Source organism: Nanorana parkeri, unplaced genomic scaffold (assembly GCF_000935625.1).
Source record: "Nanorana parkeri isolate BGI_ZX_2015 unplaced genomic scaffold, ASM93562v1 scaffold2105, whole genome shotgun sequence".
Classification (NCBI taxonomy): Eukaryota; Metazoa; Chordata; class Amphibia; order Anura; family Dicroglossidae; genus Nanorana; species Nanorana parkeri.
In genome coordinates, this window is record NW_017308373.1 from 199,381 (window position 1) to 202,598 (window position 3,218).

The following is a 3,218-nucleotide window of genomic DNA, read 5'->3' on the forward strand; positions in this document are numbered from 1 at the left end:
GAACACTGTTCGGCTATTCACTTCAGGCTGGTATCTGAAGTGAATAGGCTGAAATCAGCCGTACATCGTCTTGCTTCGCATAGAAATAGAAAACGTTTGTGCGGAGCTAGCAATGACAGCTAGCTCCGCCCAACAGTTTTCTATTATCTGCTGCCGGCTAAAAAAAAAAAAAAAAAACTCTCCCGGGCGCTCTGGGAGTCTCCCGCTCCCGGCCGCCCAGGAGAGAAACACTGCTTTTTCTTTTTTTTTTCTTTATTCTGACACGGAGCTGCGTCAGAATACAAAAAATAAAAATAAATGTTTTGCCCATTGGAATGCATTGCTAGATTCCTATTGGCTATTTCAATTTGCAATAGCCAATAGTAAACTAGCATTGTACCCGCCCTCTGCTGATGGACCTGATGGAGAACTGCAGCAGAGGGCGGGTACAATGCTAGTTTACTATTGGCTATTGCAAATTGAAATAGCCAATAGGAATCTCCAATGGGAAAACATTTTTTTTTTCTATAAAAAAAAAAGAAACAGAATTGTTTCTCTCCTTGGCGGCTGGGAGCGGGAGACTCCCGGAGCGCCAGGAAGAATTTGCTGTTTGGAGATCAGTTAGCTGGTAACCAGGGACGCTGATCTCTCTGCAAGTGGCCGGAGCCAGCCGTAAGATCACGGCTGGCTCCGCCCAGCTGTCAGAAGCAGACTGTCGGCCGCTCAGCCAGCTTCGGCTTTCAGCGCGGCTCAGCCGAGACGAGGCATATGCGTTCGGCTCGACTGAGCCACTCGGCCACGTTCGGGAGCTGTACGGGCCATAGTGAATAGCCCGTACAGCACCCCTTCGGTTCTACTGAACCGAAGGGGTCCTGGGGCCGAAGCTAGCCGAAGGATCGGCCGTAGCTACGGCTAGATCCTTCGGCAGCTTCGTGAATAGACCCCAAAGTCTTCAAGCAGTGCACTCCCAACAGTACAGGGTGCCATACTTTGAGAAATACAACACTCCTTACATTAAAATGACTAGCAAAAGAGTGCCTGCTCTAGAATGTGGATAATAACTATTAAAGGAGAAGTATTAGGAAAGTAAAATGTACTCTTCCAAATAGTTTGAGCCGGTGTGTGACACTGCTGCTCCCTGCAGAGATCACATACTGTCAGTCACCGCTCTCTGCAGGGATACCCCCCCCCCCCTCTGTTCCTCCAGCGCTCATTGGAGGAGAGGAGGAGGACCAGCTGGCTATGGCTCTAGAGAGGCAGTGCCAGCTGTCAATCAGGCAGAATTGTCAGGCTTGGCGCTGCCAGCCTATAGCAGGAAGTAGCATTTGAGTACAATGCCATAGAACAGGTGAACTTCAAAGCGATAGTTTTAGTTCCACCTCAACCTCTTTTCTTAGCCTTTGCCTATCGTGGTTCCTTTATTGTGGATATTATGCTCGGGTCAGTGTTCTAAGTTACATCCAATTAAGTCCATTAGAAACTAATGAAAGGCATACACTGCTTTCTAAAGCTCTGTGATTTTTGCTGGGAAACTGGTGGACAGAATGTATTAGTTACCATTGGAATACTAAACTGATTTCCCTTATAAATTGTTAGAATTCTCCCTACAAACAGGGAATGGTTATGTTAAAGGTACTTATGTGATTCTTAAGTATGTGTAAAACTATAACTTTTTTTTATAGTTTTGGACAGTTTTTGGAATGGTTAAGTGCCATTTAGCACTTTTTATGTTGCCTGAACATGGGCATTATCACTCATATTGAGGTGCATTACATGCAGTGCTACTCATTTTTAAGGGCAATCTGAGTATATTGAAAAGTATGGGTGTAGTGATCAATGTTATATATTATAGATACCAACATGCCTGGAGACTTCAAACTGGAACTATAAAATAAAATGGAACTTTTGAGGTACCAATATAAATCACAACCAAATAATAACAGTTAAAAAAATCCAAATGTTATTTAAATACAATTATTTAAACACATGCATATTTTTATACTAGTGATACCTATACATACAGAAACATTAACACATTGCCTGGTTATCTCCCCCACCCGGTCACATAATTTACATAATATGTTTTATTCAACCAATATTGTTTTGTACATCAAGTATCTGAGAGAGAGAGACAGTATACACCCTACTAATTTCTCAGACTCACGGTCTGCTTCTTCAGGAGAACAATAGGAGGAAATGTATGTGCATAGAACAAAGTTAAAGTGCTGCATCAATACTCTGGCGTGCGGTCCTGCCCCAACAAGCAATAAGGGACAATGGAGAGGACAGAAGTTGGCCAACAATGGTGATCTCTATTATGTTTATCTATTATGTATCAAAGGAGATGATACCAAGCTGACAGCCAATGTTAGCGGTAAGTACAATTTGGTAAGCTGCAATAGTACTTCCAGCTCCATTGTCATTTCAGTTTCCATTATGTGGCCCAATAATGTCTCAATAGAAACACCTATGTGTGACCTTTCAATGTGGGTTAAAATTAACAGCTGTCATTATGGTATTACCTTTTGTAAGGATGCAGAATATTTTACATTATCATTTGTCCTTCAATGCTGTGAAAAAACGTTTTTACATAAACCAACATTTAGTTACTCTTTAATAATTAAAATGCATCTTACCACACTTATCATCTGAGCCAGAGACAACTCGACATTGATAACGACCAGCTGTGTATTGTTATAAACAGGACGGATGAGTTCATTATATCTGTCAACCCTCAAAAGTGTGCTCATCAGTCTCTCTTCTGAATCTGCTGCTCTGCTATCTAGATAATGAGAGTGCATGTTATACACATTATATCAAAAATAACAGCTCCAAATTAAATGTTTCTCTTATGCAGGCTCATCATAGGAGCAATCCTACCATTACCAGTTAAAAGAACCTGTAAGGTTCAACTCTATGATGGCTCCAGACCTGTCATTCATGATTTCCTTGTAGGTGGGAGTCAGTGATATGGGACAAACATTAGCATATCAGATATTTGCACATCTACCATACATATACTTGTTCTAGACCAGTGACTCACTAAATAGTGATGCAAAAGATAAAGGTGACATTCCTGCAGGTTGCAAATTCAAAACCATGTTAAAAACATCCATTATCATTAAAGAGTCTCTTGGGGCAAGAGGGGGAAATAAGTACGGGTCCAAAATGCGGGCGCCCAGTTGGAGCGGTTGACAAAGAGGGTTACCCTCGAAACGCGTAGCCTACCGCCAGCCCAG

The 3,218-nt window shown here is 42.1% G+C and overlaps 1 protein-coding gene across 1 annotated transcript in view; it reads right to left on the reverse strand.

The window, feature by feature from the left end:
- CHRNB4 (cholinergic receptor nicotinic beta 4 subunit) overlaps positions 1-2,761 on the reverse strand; it is a gene marked incomplete at its 5' end in the record, with an annotated part of 38,128 nt that extends 35,367 nt beyond the window's left edge. Inside the window, one exon of the mRNA XM_018572684.1 lies at positions 2,616-2,761. Coding sequence (XP_018428186.1) covers positions 2,616-2,761 — 146 coding nt within the window. The remainder of the gene's footprint in view (positions 1-2,615) is intronic.
- Positions 2,762-3,218: the final 457 nt, after the last annotated feature.